This window comes from Antedon mediterranea, chromosome 5 (genome assembly GCF_964355755.1).
Source record: "Antedon mediterranea chromosome 5, ecAntMedi1.1, whole genome shotgun sequence".
NCBI classification, from domain to species: domain Eukaryota; kingdom Metazoa; phylum Echinodermata; class Crinoidea; order Comatulida; family Antedonidae; genus Antedon; species Antedon mediterranea.
Window position 1 is genome coordinate 9,048,020 of NC_092674.1, and position 20,962 is coordinate 9,068,981.

Consider the following 20,962-nt stretch of genomic DNA (forward strand, 5'->3'; position numbering starts at 1 on the left):
GGAAACTTACAGATCAAAATTAAATTGCAAATTAATGTCTAAATGAAATATTAGATGAAATATATACAACATTAGCAATTGGAACATTGATGTATTAATATTAATAAACATCATATACAGTATGGATTATACACATGAATTTAAAACACATACTCTCCATTAATGGTGCCGGAAATGAACACAGATTTTTAACTAATAGTTCATAATATAGATTTTTAATTTATATCTAAATCACATCAAATTGGATGACATTTAAGAAATAAAAGAATTTGGTACAAATTATATTAACACAATTGTCAATTAAAGTATATATACATATATATATATATATATATATATATATATATACTTTAATTGACAATTAATAATTGGATATTACGCTCCTCTACTTTCTGCTATATACATATATAGTATGTTGTTTTGTAGAGCACTCTTCATTTCGAAACGGTGCATTTTTGTTGTGAATACTATTAGCATTTTGCAAAGCACGCTCGTTGAGCTTGTGCACTCTTTGTGTTCATAATCGGTGTACCATGTCCCGCATACCTGGCTCAGCCAATATATTGTGCCAGTTCTGCGGTACATTTCATTTCGAAACCTGAGCTGCACTGACGAGATCTAAATATTAGGGGTTACCCCGGTGTATTAGTACATCACAGCCACTGATCACCAACTGGGCCCTCTGGGAGACCAGTCTTTGACTGAAGAGGTTACCCAGTATAAATATAAATTTCAATCATTCAATCAATCAATCAATAAGATCGAAACAGTACTGTCTGCAGATTGGATACATATATAAATTTCTGGTGGGCGTGCATACAATTGAGGGACTATAGTGCTGTTCAATGTTAAGGAGTCGCTATCCAATCGAGTTTGAACAATACCATGAAAGTCCCAGTGTTCTAATGGTTAGGACATCTGCATATCAAGCAGAAGGTTCGGGGTTTGAGTCTCGATTTGGGCGACTTTTTCTCATTCTCAGTTTTCCTCATCTTTATCGTTTCAAATTAATTAATTAAATTTCAGTATTCACCAGGTGGTTTAGAATTAATGTTCTGTGCCTGATGTGTTTATATATATTCATTAATAAATGAATTTCAAATGTACACCTTTATCTAGACAGTACAACATGCTTAATATGGAAATGGAAAGGTACAAGGTACATGAAAAATAAATAGACTTGTATTTTGTATTTGAGAATCATAGTGTTTGCTTTTAGTTTTGTCTACTAAGATTCAAGTTTGGAGTCTGACCCACAAAAAAAAACATGTCTTCTTCACAGTGGATTTGAAAAATAAAAATTTACTTAAAGTCATGGGAACTAGATCCTTGGTTTGCACTTGGATTATTCATGCTGTTAGTTTGACCATGGTTTTACCAAGAACTATTGGTAAAACAGGTATTGCTTGGTAAAATTAACTATAGAGCTTTGTTATACCTCCATGGTTAACTTAAAATATCTTATTTCTTTATACTAATTTTAATATTATTATGATTGTAGTACACTGAAAGTATCGTTTTTGTTTTTATTTATTATTTTATGTAGTAAATTGTATTAGTTTAAATGTATGTGTATTGTTTCTGGGGTCTTTCTTGAGACAAGAAACTTGATTTCTTCTAGAGAAGACCCAAAATGATGGCTTATTACTAATGTTTTTATTTATGTACACACCTATATATTATACTGTATAATGCCATTGTTGAACAAATAAATGTTTTTTGAACTTGAACTTAACCGTAAAGGCAATTGTACAAACATTTTTATGAGACTTTTTTGGGTAAATTTAGCAGACGACTTTGTTTATTCAAACAGATCGAGGTGATCAAGGCTTCATCCAAAATAAAATGGTTGGCTGTACAATTTTCTGTAGTTAAATATTTGATGTTTTTGAGTTTCTGTAGTTAAATATTTGATGTTTTTGAGTTTCTGTAGTTAAATATTTGATGTTTTTGAGTTTCTGTAGTTAAATATTTGATGTTTTTGAGTTTCTGTAGTTAAATATTTGATGTTTTTGTGTTTCTGTAGTTAAATATTTGATGTTTTTGAGTTTCTGTAGTTAAATATTTGATGTTTTTGAGTTTCTGTAGTTAAATATTTGATGTTTTTGAGTTTCTGTAGTTAAATATTTGATGTTTTTGAGTTTCTGTAGTTAAATATTTGATGTTTTTGAGTTTCTGTAGTTAAATATTTGATGTTTTTGAGTTTCTGTAGTTAAATATTTGATGTTTTTGAGTTTCTGTAGTTAAATATTTGATGTTTTTGAGAAAACTATAGACAAACACTTCCTAACATACATAAAATAAACAACTACAATGATATTACAGTATATGGAACCCAATAAGTATGGTTTGTGCAACTACCGTACATAGACTGTAAATTCTGTTTTCATAATAACTGATAATCTGGTTTAACAATCGACTGTTATTACTTTCTTAAATTTATTCATAACTACGATATCGAAAACCTGTTTAAGTCAAATTCATGAATTTCTCTAAATTCATATTTGACTATTCATAATGTAAAATGAATATGAAATTGAAAATACAATAATTATTTATTAATGCTTGCCAATGGCAAAACAGTTTACAAATGATTAATTTGGATGTTTAAAAAAAAACCAAATAGAATAGCAAAATAAAATAAGATATTGTGAAATTTTGGTGATCATTGACATTTAACTTTTTGAGATAATTGACACAACACAATCTGTACAGGGAGAAATAAACAATAACAAAAAATGTATTTGATACAATAACAATAGGTGATCATTTTATTCTATAAATAATAATAATAATAATTTATTTGGAGATATGAACACCTAATTATCACAACTGAACCATGAATTCTGGCTATACTGTCTAGAGCAATATCTAATATTTTCAGAACAGTAATGTGATGTTCGAAAGTTGGTGATGATATTAACATGTTGGCTACGAGTGTTGAGGTAACTGGAAACTTGTCAACACAAATTTTTCAAACTGCATGTATACGTCATAGAACATCATAGGGTAGTGCAGAGAAGATAACGTACTTCCATTATGTATGTCAAATGATACAATGTAGTGGCACCCTCTGTGTTTAATAAATTACATTTCCGACGAGGTATAACCAGGAAATAATAATGGTGGTTATTGTTTACAATAATTAGGGAGCTTAGATTAGCTGCGGCCGACTTTGAATTAAATATGTTGTGTTCATTGTTTACATCCAAGTTTGAGGTGGCCTTTAACCTCGCACATTTTCTCATCTTCTTTGAGAAAATTTTTTAATTATTTCATTTATTACTGTTACATAATAATCACAACAAGGAACTGAACTAGATGCTAAACTGAAACACACATCTTGTATTTAATTAAATCTCTGTACTAGAGATGAACTTTGTAAACAATATTACATTAATATTACAAAGTAGCCAAGAGGGAAATGCATGATTTATATCTAATATGAGAACAGGCTGATATTGATCTACTGGTAAAACTGATTTGCCATATTTCAATAGAACAGAGATAAGCTTATGATAATAATTGTACTGCAATCATAAAATTTGAGATACACAAATATTTTTTGTCTCTTGAGAAATGACTCGGTTTTCAACATCTAGGATTTGTAGGAATAGAGTATAAAGAAGTAAGAGAAAGAGGATGTTGATAAGAGGGAGGATGTTGAGAAGGAGGATGCTGATGAGAGGGAGGATGCTGATGAGAAGGAGGATGTTGATAAGAGGGAGGATGTTGATGAGAGTGAGGATGTTGATGAGAGTGAGGATGATGATGAGAGTGAGGATGCTGATGAGAGGGAAGATGTTGATGAGAGGGAGGATGCTGATGAGAGGGAGGATGCTGATGAGAGGGAGGATGCTGATGAGAGGGAGGATGCTGATGAGAGGGAAGATGTTGAGAAAAGGGAAGATGTTGATGAGAGGGAGGATACTGATGAGAGGGAGGATACTGATGAGAGGGAAGATTCTGATGAGAGGGAAGATGTTGAGAAAAGGGAAGATGTTGAGAAAAGGGAAGATGTTGATGAGAGGGAGGATGCTGATGAGAGGGAGGATTCTGATGAGAGGGAGGATGTTAATGATGAGAGGGAGGTTGCTGATGAGAGGGAGGATGTTAATGATGAGAGGGAGGATGCTGATGAGAGGGAGGATTCTGATGAGAGGGAGGATGTTAATGATGAGAGGGAGGTTGCTGATGAGAGGAAGGATGTTGATGAGAGGGACGATGTTAATGATGAGAGGGAGGATGCTGATGACAGGGAAGATGTTGAGAGGGAGGTTGCTGATGAAAGTGGGGATGCTGATGAGCGGGAGGATGCTGATGAGAGGGAGGATGCTAATGAGAGGGAAGATATTGAAGGGAAGGTTGCTGATGAGAGGGAAGATGTTGATGAGAGGGAAGATGTTGATGAGAGGAAGGATGGTAATGAGAGAGAGGATGGTAATGAGAGAGAGGAAGTTGATGAGAGGGCGGATGTTGATGAGAGGGAGGATGTTGATGAGAGGGAGGATTCTGATGAGAGGGAGGATGTTAATGATGAGAGGGAGGTTGCTGATGAGAGGAAGGATGTTGATGAGAGGAAGGATGTTGATTAGAGTGGGGATGCTGATGAGAGGGAGGATGCTGATGAGAGGGAGGATGCTAATGAGAGGGAGGATGCTAATGAGAGGAATGATGCTGATAAAAGGAAGGATGCTGATGAGAGTAGGGATGCTGATGAGAGGGAGGATGCTGATAAGAGAGAGAATATCTGATGAGAGTGGGGAAAGCTGATGGGAGGGAGGATGTTGATAAGAGGGAGGATTCTGATGATAGGGAGGTTTCTGATGAAAGGGAGGTTGCTGATGAGAGAGGGGATGTTAATGAGAGGGATGATGCTGATGAGAGAGGGGATTTAATGAGAGGGAAGATGTTGAGAAAAGGGAAGATGTTGATGAGAGGGAGGATGCTGATGAGAGGGAGGATTCTGATGAGAGGGAGGATGTTAATGATGAGAGGGAGGTTGCTGATGAGAGGAAGGATGTTAATGATGAGAGGGAGGATGCTGATGATGAGAGGGAGGATGCTGATGACAGGGAAGATGCTGATGACAGGGAAGATGTTGATGACAGGGAAGATGTTGAGAGGGAGGATGCTAATGAGAGGGAAGATGTTGAGAGGGAGGTTGCTGATGAAAGTGGGGAAAGCTGATGAGAGGGAGGATGTTGATAAGAGGGAGGATGTTGATAAGAGGGAGGATGTTGATAAGAGGGAGGATTCTGATGATAGGGAGGTTTCTGATGAAAGGGAGGATGCTGATGAGAGAGGGGATGTTAATGAGAGGTAGGATGCTGATGAGTGGGAGGATGTTGATGATAGGGGATGATGATGAGAGGGATGATGTTAATGAGAGGGAGGATGCTGATGAGTGGAAGGATGTTGATGATAGGGGGGATGATGATGAGAGGTAGGATGCTGATGAGAGGGAGGATGTTGATGAGAGGAAAGATGTTGATGATAGGGGGATGTTGATGAGAGGGATGTTGATGAGAGGGAGGATGGTGATGAGAGGGAGGATGGTGATAAAAGGGAGGATGTTGATGATTTTCAATTCAATAATAACAACATTTTTCCAAATATCTATAGTTTTCTAAATCAAGAGCCTCCTACACTGTTTACCACTCATTAAGTAATATATGTATTTGATGTTGCATATCATATTTCTTAAGATACTTGTTTGAAACTGCTATACCTTCTCTGATAGTCGATATTGACTTGTTATGATATTAGGTTGACTTTTGATTATCATGATAGTGGCAAACTAATAATTAATGTCAGTAAATGAAACCGATCAAGTTACCAATAATTTAAACAAAATCACTTGAATGATACTACGAGATAGAATTACCATGTTCATATATGTGCAATGATCAATACCAAACCTAACTTTTCCAAAATAAAATGTACCGTACTCATGTTATTCTCGAGCAAACCAGATGTATAATGTTTAATTTATATCTACAGTGTAGATATTATTATTATATTATATAGTATTGCTGATGTATTCATGTATTCGAAAGACTGATGAATAGCAAAAACCAAATGGAGAAAGTTGTAGCATTTGTTGGCATATTCTAGATGGAAGCTGGACAGAAACTGTGTGTTCACAACTTTGATCAGCAGTGGGATGAATAGCTAAAATGATGATGATAGGTGGAGTATAAAATTTGAGATTCTCTGAAGGAATTATATTTTTCTTCAGGGACAATATTTTCTGGACCTGAGAAGAAGATCAACACTAGATACTTTGGTAATTACCTTCTAGATAGAAAGCTTTCAAAAGATATGAACCTTATATTATTACAGTAATGTGCAAATTCTGCTGAATTTTACTTCAGCATTGTTTGTTAATTGCCCTCTCTGAGCTTTGATGTTATGTACACATTACATGCAATTACCTTAATGTATTGATTAAGCTAAGTGAAGGACTAACCTATATCTGACAAATATAATGTTTATACAACACAAATGAAATGATAGATAATAAATAAAATAATGTATATTTATTAATTTATTCTTGATGATGACATAGGCTGGGTTTATGAAAGTGTTTAAAGCATTTGTAGAAATATCAATTAAAACTTTTGTACAAAGTATGTATAAGTCCAAAGGCAAATTACTGAAAAATGTGCTGTGGGTATTTAAATTTCTTTTTTTCAGTCTGTTTGATGTTGTCTATATCTTCTTGATCTGTACATTTTTACCTATTATATTGTTATATATTTATACAAACGAGCAATGAATTTCCAGAAAGATATATAAAGATAATTTGAATTTTAATGTGAATCAGTGGCTGGACCACCTCAATGGAGATGCAAAATATATAAAGCAAGAAGCTATTAACCAAATCAATAAAATAAAATAGCTAGACAATTGTATTAGTTTATTAGTAAAAGTGATGTATATATAATACACTGCAACTTTGCCAGGTGAGCTCTGGCCTCTGAAGCCCTATTGAATGTCACTATACTCATGGCAGTTTGCAATCACTTTGGCACAATCCACCTTTTATTTGTTTGGTTTTCTGTTTAATTAATAAACTAGTACAAATTACAGTATGTTTTCTCTCTATTTATTCCAGCCTATAAACATATCGTTGAAACATATTATTAAGCTGATTATCACAACATCTCATCTACATATTCCTTTGGGGATTCTCCATTGAGAGCGCGGTAGATGCAGATGTGTACAGTATTAGTTATGAATTAATAAATGTCCAGGTATCTTCATTCATATGATTTAATTCTTGTATGTTCGATTATAATTGTCATGTTTGTTATATGTCAGCCTTTTTTTATTAACATTTTTGATTATTTGAGTTTCTTTATTTTGTATATCCTTAATTTTATCCATTGTTTTTTTTTTTAATACTATGAAATGATTTTATAATCATATTTAACATTCCATCCCTAAATTATAGCCTGTCATTTGAAAAAATCATGAATGAATGAAAGGCATTTATTATCAATATTATTACACTCATATTTTTAATGTCATTAATATCTTTAGTTCAACAATCAAATTAATATTGTCTGTTAGAATGTATGTATGTGGACAGCATACAACTTCTTTTATGAAATTGTTATCATTGAAATATGCCGGTCAGGTTCTTTAGTTATATTATATTATATTAAAATGAGCTGGCTATATTTTTATCATATCACGAAATGTATAAAGTGTTCAGTTAAAATGATGCTCCATCAAGCTATATGCAAAATAAAAACAAATGTTCATTTAAAGATAATATTGTCTTCCTGAAAAAAACATTTGTTAAATTTTTTATTTTAATGTCACATAATAATTACGGTATTCACTTCGACCAAAAAAATTAATTGGAAAAAAATTATTTGCCTGAAAAAAGCTGTAATTTAAAGAAAAAAATAGTCAAATTGACTGGAAGTCAATGGATTTTATATATATATATATATATATATATATATATTCCTGTCCACCCAGGCAGCACTTGCCAGCTTTATACTCTGACGTTATCCAAATTCCTTCACTTGCACTGATGAAGGGCTAGTGTTGCCCGAAAGCTCTGCTAACTTTTCTGGCTGTTTACTTTATCGTTTTGATTTAGCTTTTCGCTTTTTATTTTTGTATCTCCATTGAGATCCAGCCACTGATACCCACAGCATTGTCATTTTTTCAGTAATTTGCCTTTGGATTTATATATATATATTTAATTAATTAATTTGAAACGATAAAGATGAGGAAATCTGTGAGAATGAGAAAAAGTCGCCCCAACCGAGAATCGAACTCGGACCGCCTGCTTGATATGCAGATGTCCTAAACATTAGACAACTGGGGCTTTCATGGTATTGTTCGAACTCAATTGGATAGCGACTCTTTAACATTCTCGGCGTGGTACGGCGGAACTGCACCAGTCCTCAGTTGTATATATATATATATATATATCTGTGAAAGAGATTAATTTATTAAAACTGTAAAATGGCATATTCAAAGTCTCTTTCATAAAATCGTAATTTTCATGTTTTTGGGGACAATACATCTTATTGACAATTATCTGATTCGCTTATCATATTTTAAATGAATATTTTTCCATTGTTAACCCATTATGCATGTTTCTCAATTTATTCATCTCGGGATTAGATTAATATGTATTTAACACATTACAATATAAATAATTTAAATCTGTGAAATCAGGATTTTAATTTCAATTAAATTATTGATTGAACTCATCTGGAAGAAAGAAACTACTTCACCAATCTAACAGTCTGTGAAATTTAAGAGCAAGCGATGAGAATTAAAATACCTCTGACCGGTTTAAATAGTTTAATCTATCATTAGAATATTAATCAGCCAAGCGGAACTTAATTCACATGCTTAGTAAGATGAACATCTGAAACTCGGCTTACGTAAATTATTGACGAGTACAGTCGCGGGTTATTTATTCATACAATCATGTTTTTAATTAGATTTCACAACAAGTGCACTGCCAGCAGAATCAATGGATTTATTGATTTTACCAAATTGACATTGCAAATCTGAATAAGGTTAAATAGCCTTTCATTTCCAATAGTTACTGGATGCTTTCTCTTCAATTAACTCACATTTCTATTTGACATTATTCACTTCTTATTTACTAGATTATAATAAATAATAATATATAGGAGTACAATTCCATTTTCTATTTCTAAATCAATAAATGTATTTGTATTTTCATCTTTTCATATACAGTACATTTATTGATCCTTTTTGTCTTTTGTTGAACTAACCACATTTATTTTATCTTTTTTAGGAAAGTTAATTACCAAATAAAATGTTTATTGTAGCTTTTGATCACATTTAATCTTCATCAGACAAAGCCTTGACGTTACAGTACAAATACTCTTTGGTTTACCTCATAAAAGTCAGATGAAACTATTGGAACTAATTGGAATTTTTTTCTAGACTGAAATACCATTATTACATCTAATACCTATAATTGAGAAGTGATATAAAAATTGCTAGCTTGAATATATTGTAATTGTAGTTTTGCGTCAGGGAGTTGAGTGATTAGATATTTTTGCCCTACTCTGACGTCCCACCCAAGAACTACTTGCGAATTTTTTCGCAAGTATTCTCAAATGTACTTGAATATATTCTTACAAAACTCACAATTTTAACCTTCCTTTTCCATAACATTACCGTTCCTATATGAATAACATGTTGACGTTTAAAAATATATTTTCATAAATTTAACGACAACCAAGAGAATCGTAATTTCTGTGGATATTATTATATAACTACATGGTTTAATTTCAAAGTCATTGCTTTCATGTTATGTTCCAGCCATACCTTACGGCTGAATTTCAAATGAAAATCTGCAATGCAAAATATCTTGCGCCCACAGTGAGTTAATAATACATTTGCAGATAACAAAATCTGGCTTAAAGTCTGTACATCCTCTAACTGTCATTAGTAGTAGGTTACAGCTGTTGTAATAAATGAATACAACTACTTAAATTGATTATTATAATTACATTATGTGGATATTTAAATTATATTGTTGTATTTTACTAGTTATTAAAAATGGAGGTATATTTTGACTTGTTTTTGTTTTTATTTTTTGTGTGTTACAATTTGGTATAAATTTATGTATAGCTAGAAATTTAATTAAAATTTAATTTAAAAGCAAAACTTTAACTTTAAAAATTAGCCACCAATCTACCAATCAAGAAACTTTTTAGTAAATTAATGAAAAATAAGTTGCTTGACAAAAAAACACAATTCTATTTTCAAAAATTACAATTAATATAACAAATATTAGCTAGTTTCTAAATTGTTTTAATACCAATCAGCAGTTTATGAAAAATATAAAAGTGAATTGTTAGTTGTGATAGATATTTTGAAATTCCCTCAAGCAATATTCACTTTATAGATAGGAGAATTTTTTAAGTGTTTCCCTTCTAAGCATAAATGTTAAATTATATCACTGATTCTCTGATACCCCCAATTATTTTTCTACCACTTTTAAAATTCAATATTTCAACTTCTTCCTCACAAACCCTTTACCAAGCCTTTTGATCAAATCAAATTCGACTGTCTGAACACTACATAGCAAATCCTGATTCATACATGGTATCAATATCCTAGTTATCTTTACATTGATTCCATCAACTTTCCCGAGGGAGACGCATCGACCACCTGCCGCCGGCATTAAGACGGATTAATATTGACGATGATGCTGATATTATCCAATTGATTTGATTTAAACGTAATGCTACAGGCAGACTTGTTTAAAATTTTGAAAGCCCAAACTGGTTTTGATTTATAAATTAATGATGATTATAAATTCTCTTTTTGGTTTTAATGGATGTACATCAATTATTTAGAAAAAGAGGATTTATTGAAGCTTTGTTTATTAAAATAAGCTTAAATAAGTCTTTAAACAAATTTGTCCAATGCAACTCGAGAAAACCTAGTACGGTCAGTTTCTGTTTTTTTATTTTTGAACATTTTGAAAAAAGGCAAATTTACAAATAAAAGGTATTATTTTGCTGAAAATAATAATTATTTCATAATGATTTTCTACCCACTAAAACACCTCCCCACATCTATCTGTCAAAAATAAAATACCTGTGCACTAATGTGTCAAAACATGCTGAATTCGCTTTAACTGCAGACTTTGACACTAAAATCTCAAGTATGGAATACTTTAACGCACACGCTGGTAAGTAGGTACACATTATATTTGAATTGGTTAATTATCACGTTGCCATTTTACGACTGAGATGCATACTTTACAATATCAATACAATGTTATTTGCGTTCAATTGAAAATGCAAATTTGAATTCTGAAATAGTGGATCAAAAAATGTTTGTTGTGTGCTATAATTCAGATTTCTTATCCAATTAGAACTTGGTTTTATCTAATTATATGTCTGATATTATAATTTCATTTGATTTGTTGATTTTGTTGATTTTGTGATCACATGACAATTATTTTTTCTCCATTTTAATATTTACCAATTGAATATTCGGCTTTTTTCTCCATTTTGAATTCTGAAATAGTGGATCAAAAAATGTTTGTTGTGTGCTATAATTCAGATTTCTTATCCAATCAGAACTTGGTTTTATCTAACTATATGTCTGATATTATAATTCCATTTGATTTGTTGATTTTGTGATCACATGACAATTATTTTTTCTTCATTTTAATGTTTACCAATTGAATATTCGGCTTTTTTCTCCATTTTGAATTCTGAAATAGTGGATCAAAAAATGTTGTGTGCTATAATTCAGATTTCTTATCCAATCAGAACTTGGTTTTATCTAACTATATGTCTGATATTATAATTCCATTTGATTTGTTGATTTTGTGACCACATGACAATTATTTTTTCTTCATTTTAATGTTTACTAATTGAATATTCGGCTTTTTTCTCCATTTTGAATTCTGAAATAGTGGATCAAAAAATGTTTGTTGTGTGCTAATTCAGATTTCTTATCCAATCAGAACTTGGTTTTATCTAATTATATGTCAGGTATTATAATTTAATTTGATTCGTTGATTTTGTGTCACATGACAATTATTTTTTCTCTATTTTAATGTTTACCAAATGAATATTCAGCTTTTCTGTAAAATTTCAAGAGTGAATCCTAATTTTCCATCAAAACTGCATGTATGTAAGAATTGTAAATTACAACTGGACTTTTAAACTATCATTCTCATGTTGATACAATAAACTAGTAAAGTCACCAAAAGATGTGAAACTAACAATTTTGTTTCATGTGGCTTTATCCATATTTATCTTCAGGATAGACAGTGCATCGTGTTATGTCGAACATTAAGGTCATAAAAATCACTTTTCGACGAGATGCCCCAATCAAACAGACAATGTACAAACACTGCATATCACCATTCCTAATTATAATACACAATGTTAATAGCATTTGCACTTTGTGGCTAATGTATTTACCTAATACAAGTAGTTTTCAAATATTGTTTTCACAACTAGTAATATGTACTTTTTAGCATTTCGTTCATTTCAAATAATAATGTATAGCACTAAACAATAAATGATGCCATAACAAGTTTGGTCTTAATTTCATAGTAATATTTATTCAGTAATTATGCCTCTGACCCTAGGGTGTGTCAGCACTTCAACAGTAATGTATTTCACGGACAGCAGAAGTACAGATTGTAATTTCAAGCGATGCATTTTCTATTATTACAGTGTAGTCTTTTGATGTTTTCTTTTTTCACCTGTACTGTATTGCACATACTTACTGCAATAAAGATGTACTAGAATAACTGCCAGAACAATCTTGGTCTTTTATTTCTTACCATTAATAGTGATATTTATTCAGTAATTAGGTTCTGTAGCCTTAGGGTATATGTACTTCCATTACAAGATGTTTCGTGCACTTGGGTGGGTGTTGCCAGATCCAATATCAGTATAACTTTTGATATGAAAAATATTTTATGGCTCATTTTAGAATCAATAGACAAACATACAATGTGTAGGGCCTATTTTCACTTTAGACCAGTCTTTGTGTATAGTAAGCTAGTGAATAGCAATGTACGCATACAACTATGCATACATACAATTATTTTTAAAAATATTCCTTTACTTGAGAACCATCGTACCTGACTGTGCAAGGAATATTTCCAAAAAGCCCTAGTTATAACAACCTATTTCCACCACTGTGCCTTGTTTCACACCAATTGAGATCAGTCACTGAATTTCCTTACCAAATTGCAATACCAAAATCAAAAAACTTTATTATCAACACCGGTATCTGTTTGTGACTTTTTATACGGTACTTTTTTATATTTATATATGTTTTTAAAATCCAATTCTATATTTTTGTATATATTGATTGCAATAAAGATGATTATATGATATTACATTTTGGACACTTTGAGGACACAGGAGGAGGGGCTTTGATTTATAACAACCGACAACTTAGGAACAATGTATTTGTTTTGTATTTTAAATAATATCTTATATCATCATCATCATGTATGATATTCGTCTTGGTTAGACATCACATACCCTAATCCTTTACATGACTCTCTCTCTCTTTTAAAATAAATAAATATTATTCCATTTTAATTGGCAAAATAAAATTAAATCTTGAATCTTATATCTAATATATCTATAGGTTTATATTCACTTGCACTGATGAAGGGCTAGTGTTGCCCGAAAGCTCTGCTAACTTTTCTGGCTGCTTTACTGTATTGTTTTGATTTAGATTTTTTTTTGTATCTCCATTGAGATCCAGCCACTGATACCAACAACATTGTAATTTTTTCAGTAATTTGCCTTTGGATTTATATAGTTAATAAGAAATATATATATATATACATTATATATATATAAATCAAAGAGCTGCATAGGCAGGATATAGAAAAAAATCAAATCAAATAAGTTAAAACTGCCTCAATATAGATTTATTTTAACGACATGTTTCGGGCATAGCCCATCATCAGGTGAAAAGAATTGTAACAAAGGATAACATATATAAGTCACAAAATTACTGCTTTGTACCCCATAGCTTTTGGAGGCGTGCCTTTATAACTATGCCTTTTGTTTATAATATATATGTATATATATATATAAACATATAATATATATATAATATTTTAATATTAGAATTACCATATTGCTATGAATGTGGGACACTTTGACACCACTCGACAGTTTTTAACTGAAATCATGCTGAGAGTTGAAGCAAACAAAATAGCTTAACAAGATGATGCTCTGTTTAGTCATCATTTATTGTTACCATGGCAATTAACAGACTATCAATGACAAACTACAAAATATTATTACCCATCATAAGGCAGTATGATATTGTAAGAGGGCATACCGTACATAAAGGATCACATAATATTGAAAACAATTTTTAATATGATAGTGAAAAAAAAAATGTTTATATAATTTTTTAAGAATAATTTTAAATGGACTGAAAAGAACATTTGGACAATCTGATATTTGACTTTAAATTTCTTTTATCTAAAATTGATATTCAAAACAATTTTAAATATGGATACACAGTTCACAGTGCCCATAGCCTCATCTGGACTTTATGTTATCTTATTTAATATGGATACTCTTTCAGAAAATCCATAGCACCCAGCTGAGATGATGGAAATCTTAAGTGTGAATGGACTCTTTATAACTCAATACCATTTAATATGAATAATAATAATTATATCTAAATTTTAAAATGGAAAGCACTGCAGGTGTTTTATTTATAATCAATATTATAACGGAATGAACAAAAATTAATTTGGTTTAAACGTTTTTAATTATATAGGTTGATAAAGGAGATTGTTAAAATCTCCTTAAAATCAAGACATTTTAAATGGCAATAAGTCTACTAAAGTTTGACAAATGTTAAAAAATCTTTTATTTTTATATAACTATTAACAAAATGTTTTATCATACAGTACTGTAAGGTCAGAATAAAAATACATATTCAATTACATATTTTATTATCTATTAAGAATTAAATGATTATGCTACCTGGTTTGGATTTTCAAATCAATCAATAAAAACATTTATTTTTTCTTTCTTATGTTCAACAAAAATGAAGTCATATTTTGAAATAAAATTAAAGATGATTCCTTTTAAAAAGAAGATAATTCTTGTTGTAAGTGTTATGTTCCACTACAAGAAATCATATGGATAAAACTGAACCAATAATGTGAAGAAAAGAATCAAAAGGGCAACCTGGAAGTGTCGACAAGATTAAAGAAATTGAATACATTTATCAATAAAAACATATTAAACACGTCAGAAAGTAGTGTCGGCCACAATAGTACTCCAAGAAAAAAAATCCCTATTTGAATAGTGTAGAACGTGTCTGGTGTAAATTGGACCAATGACTTAACTTTTTTAAGTATAGTAGAACCACAATTAGGAAAAAACCTTCGGGATAAACATGTCATCTGAACAGGGGTTTCATAGTTTTAAAACATATTTCCCCGTTTGTTTCACATTGAAGTGTGCCTGAATAGGATGTCCCATAGGAGGGGTTCTACAAGATGGTGATCAATTCACTTTCTCACACTTCGGATGGGACATAAAGCTGGTGATCCTGTGTGCATATACTGCATGTTAAGGAACTTGCTTACTATTCGAAAAGAGTAGGGAATCGTCTCACGGTGTGGTAATCTGGTACACTGCACTACTGGCTGCTGTGGTTCCGTTGAGGCTGGCCTAATCTGAATTTCCACGGTTTCCAGCTAAGCTTGAGAACCGTAATAAATACATTTATTTTTAACATTTAAATTCCTTACAGGCCTACTACGGAATATTGCTAGAATATATTCATTTTCACAACTGGCATATCTTTGTATTAGATTCTTTGTACATGCAATAATTAGGTATGCTGTATTCAACCATCTAATTAGTATGAATGTATTGTACTGTAATGCAATTGGCCTTCTTTAATTTATTGCCAACTGTAGAAAAGTATAGTTTAATGGATATACCTCAATGTATAAAATTTCTCAGACCGATCATAAAATAAGCATCTATACATAACGATACCTATTTTTCAAATGCAGTGAAACGAAAGTGTTGTGAACTAATGAGCTATTTCTTGTAATTTAGCCTAGCTCCTATAGAAATAGTCTAATTGATATTTTGCTAGTTATTTCAAACAAATTCATTAAATACCAAGTATTTTTAAACAACATACTAAACTCCTATTAAGGGGACATTCTCCGTGAATCAAACGAGGCCTAATTATGTTTTAGCACTACATCCAACCCTTACTTGGTGGCACCTCATAAAGGACACTTTTTGTGTCCAAAAGATGTCCCCTTATTAGGGGTTTTATTGTATTTTTTTTTCTAATACATGATCAAAAAAAAATATATATAGAAAAAGACATAAAAAATAAACAGAGATAATCAACTACATTATTATGAAACATGTATGAATGAGAATCGAGTTTTTAATCAAAATTCATATTGCCCAAAGCATTTATCATTGTAATTTGTTTAGTTACAATACAAAAAAAAAAACCATGAAATAAATTGTATATAATATAGTATGATTATTATTGTGTTGAGAATTACATATGGTGTTCGGTGACTTTAATACAATGAGTGAAAAACAATAACAGCTTCATTCAGAAATTAATCACAACATTAATAGCCTGCTAACAAATACACTGATATACCAGTAACACTGGATACTGAGCTTCCAAACATATTTATACCTTGTGTAAGTATTCTACAAATTTATCGTGCATAACAAAGCATTGCAAAGTACCATCACAGTATGGTGAATGTCAGATGTGGTGGCTAGGCATGGTGCGGGAGTTTTTATACAGCCATGAATCATGTATCGGCAGTGTGAAAGGTGCTTTCCAGTTTCATAGACGTTTAACGATGCAAACTTTAAAAAATACAAAACTTCTAAAGCTCTGTCTGCACTATTAAACTAGTGGGATTTGCCCAAATATGGTAGTAATATGACATCATGTCCATATATGGGCACATCACATTTTGTTGTCACATACAGTTTTATAGTAGTGTAGTCAGAACTTTAGGCTAGCTGCTACAGATTTTTGTGACATCCTCAAAGTATATTTAGGTTCGTTCTCCTTCAGGTGCATGTGAACCCCCCCTTTGAATGTTTCAAAATAGTGTTTACATCAAGAATCAACATCAACATTTTGATCATAGAATTCAAAATTTCAAGAAACTGTCATGAGTTATAAAAACAGAAAAAATTAGCTCATCAAGATTGAAGTAGGATTGTCATAAAGTATGTATTAGTGTATGAAAGGAGACTACAAGGAGGTGTAGGTGAGATTAGATGGGATAGTTTTATTTAATTTTCTTCTGCTGAGTTTACATTTTAATACAGTGGTTAATATTATGTTTTTAGAAACAGAAACATTTTATTTTCAGTTGCCATATTTCTGCATATTTTTTAGAATAAATTAAACATTTCTTACCTGAGATCAAACAATATTAGTTTTAGTCAGCAATTAACGTTCTGCGTTCAAAAGTTCCAATAAGCAAGAAAATTGTATGTTTAACAGTACTTGAGAATTGAATTTAACCATTAATTTCAAATTGGAAAAAAATTGAGTTAATTTATTAAAACAAAGTTAACCAGTTAAATGTTATCACACCAAAAACAATTTACTGTACACATGAGTATTTGTTATGTTATAAATTTCTGTACATAGACATAGGGCCTGTTTCTGCTGCAACTGCTCAAAATACGGTATAAAAATACGGTATAAAATACGGTATTTTTTATACCGTATTTTTTAGTACCCCGTTTCTGCTAACAATACTTCTTGGGTGGTCGTGTTAAATTTCATCATTTTTACCCAAATTGCCATTCATTTATTTGATCGATAATTAAAAGTCGCAATAAAGGAAGTTTTACGTCTCACTTTCAACAGCCTAGCCCTAGTGATAGAGATGTTGTGAGAGCACAGAAAACATCGTAATGGGGACAATAATTCGTTCCCTCCCCGAGTTATTGTATTTTGCAATGTTGTACTGCTTTCGCAGGCTCTTCAGCTTTCAGTTTACTTGCTTTGGAGACAAGTCTATTCCATACTCCTGCTTTGTTTTTTTAGAAATGTCTTTATAAATGTGGTTGTCCCTTTTATTACCTTTTAGTTGGCCAGACATTTTAGCTTCCCCACACACATTTATTTAGTAAAACTGTGTGACGTCTTCGCTCCACATTTTCGCCGAATATATCTATACACGTGTGTAAAGCAGCTGACAGCGACAGAAAATAAAAACACAAATGTTGACCTTTTGTCATGTAAAAAAAAAATACGGTATTTTTTATTGGCAGCAGAAACGGGTACAAAAAATACGGTATAAATTTGTAAATACCGTATTTTATCCACAAATTTTGTGGGGAAAATACGGTATACAAAATACGGTATATTTTTTATGAGTGCAGTTTCTGCTGCCAAAAATATACCGTATATATACGGTATTCAAAAAATACCGTATAATATACGGTATTTAGTTGGCAGCAGAAACAGGGCCTAATATAATTTATCTACATATACTGTCCAAACAATTCAAATCTCATTACCAGAAAATTTGACTTCCCTTTCGTATTTAGTAATCAAATTAATCTTAAAATCATACTGTAAATTGTAATTGACTAAATCATACTTTATTTTTCAACATACTGGGGCTCCTTAATAATATTATTTATTTTTGCATGTCAAACAAAATTCTAATGTAAATATCCATTCCTTAATTTATTTACTAAAGCTCTGTCTGCACTATCAAACTATAGTTTGACAAAAAAGTGTATGTGCTCAAACATGGTAGTGATATGCCCAAATATGGTAGTGATATGACATCATCATGTCCATATATGGGCACATCACATTTTTTTGTCACATAAAGTTTGATAGTGTAGACAGAGCTTTAGAGATTTACTAATCTATGTGAACATCGGTAAAAAGATCCAAAAGCATGCTGTTGTGAATATATCCTATTTTTTGCTAGTTAATTATTCATCTATTTAGAATCGACATTGATTGATGAGATCATCAAATCACTTTGGAAAGATCATAACGCATCATTTAATATCACGATAATAATGTTTCCATGTTCATTTAAATTTACAAAATTAGAATTTTACAGAAACAAGCACTAATGATAAATGGTAATATCATATTTATAGTAATAATTGCAACAAACATCATTTCGAAACTATTAAATATTGTTGATTTTAAATGTAAAAAAATTATTGTATATATTATTATAATATTTGAATATAAATATAGTTTGGTTTTTAAACATAATTTAAAAGATTACCCAATATTGTGACTTTAATTTTATGTTATATTTTTTTTAAATAATGTGTAAATCCAAAGAAACATTATTAAAAAATGACAAAGCTTTGGGTATTATTGGTGGCTAAATTAAAATGATAAAGTCAAGAAGGAAAGCTTTCATGCTGGAAATCTTAAATAAGAAAATCAACTTACGACATGCAATTTAATTTTATGAATTAAAAGCATGAAGCTAAAGCTAATTTTTAATATACATTAAAATATAAAATCAATACATAAATTAACTTTATTTCCCAAATCTTCTATACATGCTTAGAAAGATAAAGAAATCAATACAATTAAATATATATAAAATGTCTTAATTAGTATGCTGTACATACATACTCTCCGTTATGGATCGTACCATTATTGTAGCGCATAACTTTGAAAGACGAATTTAATTATAAATATATGATATATACACTGGTAATCTTTTTGTAAACATCAATATTGATTTTAAAAAGATAGTGATCATGAATGATAAAAAAAAAGGAAAAAAAAGGATAAATAGTAATAAAATAAAAGGAAAAAAAATAATTTTACAGCTTTGTACTACTACTATACCCTCTCATAGGAATAATCATGACAAGCTGTCACGCATCAGTGAACCGTCATTTGCATTCATGTGTAACTAACGGGAACATAATAACGGTCATTAAGGACGCCCGGTAGTGTTAACTGGACAGTTGATTCGTCACTTCTCGTGAAATGACTTAAGCACAGGATTCGCAGAACGACTGCTACTTATGGTAACTTTAATGCGTCGTTTGGATATAGATTTTAACGCGGCCGAGTGTTTCTCCTGATACTTTGCTACATCTATAATGCATACTTCATTGCATTGAACGCAACATATCTAGATGTTTAATCGAGCATACTGCAAATGATTAATAACAAAGATCATTTTGTAAATCTTTAATATAAATATAATTATTTAATATTGATGTCATCGATTATATTGAACTGTCTGTAAATAAATTAAATCACTATGAATTACTATTTACAATTATAATAATTTATTACAATTATACTACAACCTCTAGGGAACCCCACAACGTATCCCCTTAATGGAGGTGTCCTTTAAATAGGACCACATTGTAAAAACATATCATTCTCCAACCCCACAAAGTATCCCCTTAATGGAGGTGTCCTTTAAATAGGACCATATTGTAAAAACATATCATTTTCCAACCCCACAAAGTATCCCCTTAATGGAGGTGTCCTTTAAATAGGACCACATTGTTTAAACATATCATTTTCCAACCCCACAACGTATCCCCTTAATGGAGGTGTCCTTTAAATAGGACCACATTGTAAAAACATATCATTTTCCAACCCCACAAAGTATCCCCTTAATGGAGGTGTCCTTTAAATAGGACCACATTGTTTAAACATATCATTCTCCAACCCCACAACGTATCCCCTTAATGGAGGTGTCCTTTAAATAGGACCACATTTTTTAAACATATCATTCTCCTTGTTCGGTTCACAGGAAGATTTTACTGTAAAGTGTAACAAATATTCATTTACAAACTGCGACTTTAATGTCTATGCCAATATCTTTTTATACCATTGAGTACAAATTTTAAAAGGTAGGCAAGATTTATCGAAATTTGTCCTTAAT

At 31.2% G+C, this 20,962-nt stretch overlaps 3 protein-coding genes across 7 annotated transcripts in view; 2 read left to right on the forward strand and 1 right to left on the reverse strand.

The window, feature by feature from the left end:
* LOC140049485 (protein unc-80 homolog) overlaps positions 1-20,962 on the reverse strand; it is an 88,652-nt gene that overhangs the window by 56,467 nt on the left and 11,223 nt on the right. The gene's annotated exons all lie outside the window — the stretch shown is intronic.
* On the forward strand, positions 2,925-4,904 carry LOC140048872 (uncharacterized). The gene is made up of 2 exons (XM_072093677.1): positions 2,925-2,945; positions 3,654-4,904. The coding sequence occupies exons 1-2, from the start codon at positions 2,925-2,927 to the stop codon at positions 4,593-4,595; spliced, it is 963 nt and encodes a 320-aa protein (XP_071949778.1). The 3' UTR covers positions 4,596-4,904.
* LOC140048874 (uncharacterized) lies at positions 4,639-5,919 on the forward strand. Its single transcript, XM_072093678.1, has 2 exons — positions 4,639-4,704; positions 4,888-5,919. The coding sequence occupies exons 1-2, from the start codon at positions 4,639-4,641 to the stop codon at positions 5,188-5,190; spliced, it is 369 nt and encodes a 122-aa protein (XP_071949779.1). The 3' UTR covers positions 5,191-5,919.